Source organism: Mus pahari, chromosome 3, assembly GCF_900095145.1.
Source record: "Mus pahari chromosome 3, PAHARI_EIJ_v1.1, whole genome shotgun sequence".
NCBI lineage: Eukaryota > Metazoa > Chordata > Mammalia > Rodentia > Muridae > Mus > Mus pahari.
Window position 1 is genome coordinate 112,095,722 of NC_034592.1, and position 1,248 is coordinate 112,096,969.

The window sequence follows — 1,248 nt, forward strand, 5'->3', positions numbered from 1 at the left end:
AAAAAAAAAAAAGCACCTGGCTCAGGTTCTACCTCAGTGCTACATATCCGTGCGGCTCCCAGAACACAAGGACTGAAATTTAGCTCTTTCTCGTCATGGTGCAAGTAGGCACCATTATCAGCAAAGTGAGGAAGACTCACAGCCTTCGTTGTATCTCCCGCAATACAGATGTTGATGAGTGTGCAGGCCCACAGCACATGTGCCCCCGGGGGACCACATGCATCAACACTGGAGGAGGCTTCCAGTGTGTCAACCCTGAGTGTCCTGAGGGCAGCGGCAATATAAGCTACGTGAAGACATCTCCCTTGTGAGTGTATCCAGGGCTGCTCACGGCTGGGTGAGCATGGTACTTACTCAGTGTGGCTGGGCTAGATTCTTCTGATAGGGTCATGGGGTTGGGGGTGAGGAGATAATTACGTCATATACAGGAAATAGGAAAGGCAGCGATGCTTCTCTGGGTTCTCATTTCCCCCATAACTATCAACTCACATAGAAATACAGACATTTTGTTCTCCAAAAGAGATACTAGAGTCTATGGGAGTGTGGCCTCTTCAGAGCGTAGGTAGGGCAACACCTCTTGAATTTTCCCAAGTCTAACTCTTTCCATTTGCCTCTGCTCCAGCCAGTGCGAGCGAAACCCTTGTCCCATGGACAGCAGGCCATGTCGCCACCTGCCCAAGACCATCTCCTTCCATTACCTCTCTCTCCCTTCCAAGTTGAAGACACCCATCACGCTCTTCCGCATGGCCACAGCCTCAATTCCTGGCCATCCTGGGCCCAACAGCCTGCGCTTTGGGATCGTGGGTGGGAACAGCCGTGGCCACTTCGTAATGCAGCGCTCGGACCGGCAGACAGGAGAGCTCATCCTTACACAGACCCTGGAGGGGCCTCAGACTCTGGAGGTCGATGTTGACATGTCAGAATACCTGGAGCGCTCCTTTCAGGCCAACCACGTGTCCAAGGTCACCATCTTTGTGTCTCGCTATGCCTTCTGAGGATGCCAGGGCAACCAGGAGGCTGGGGTTTGAGATCTGGACTGATTTTACTTACGCAAGGACACACTGTGGGCAAGAGCTGCGGTGGTCATTCTTTTCTCGATCGTGTTCCCACCTACTCTGCTTGTTCACTCAGGCTTCTAGAGCAATGCTGTGTTCTGAACCAGGGGCTGCCACAGAAAGGAAGCCACAAACAAATGCTGTTTCCACCATCACACTACGTTTTTTTTTTTTTTTTTTTTTTTTTTTTTTT

The 1,248-nt window shown here is 51.0% G+C and overlaps 1 protein-coding gene across 1 annotated transcript in view; it reads left to right on the forward strand.

The window, feature by feature from the left end:
• Positions 1–1,248, forward strand: part of Fbln7 (fibulin 7) — a 33,249-nt gene that overhangs the window by 30,827 nt on the left and 1,174 nt on the right. Inside the window, exons 7-8 of the mRNA XM_021194568.1 lie at positions 169–307; positions 623–1,248. The exon at positions 623–1,248 is cut by the window's right edge and continues 1,174 nt beyond it. Of these exons, the coding sequence (XP_021050227.1) occupies positions 169–307; positions 623–995 (512 nt within the window). The 3' untranslated portion in view covers positions 996–1,248. The remainder of the gene's footprint in view (positions 1–168; positions 308–622) is intronic.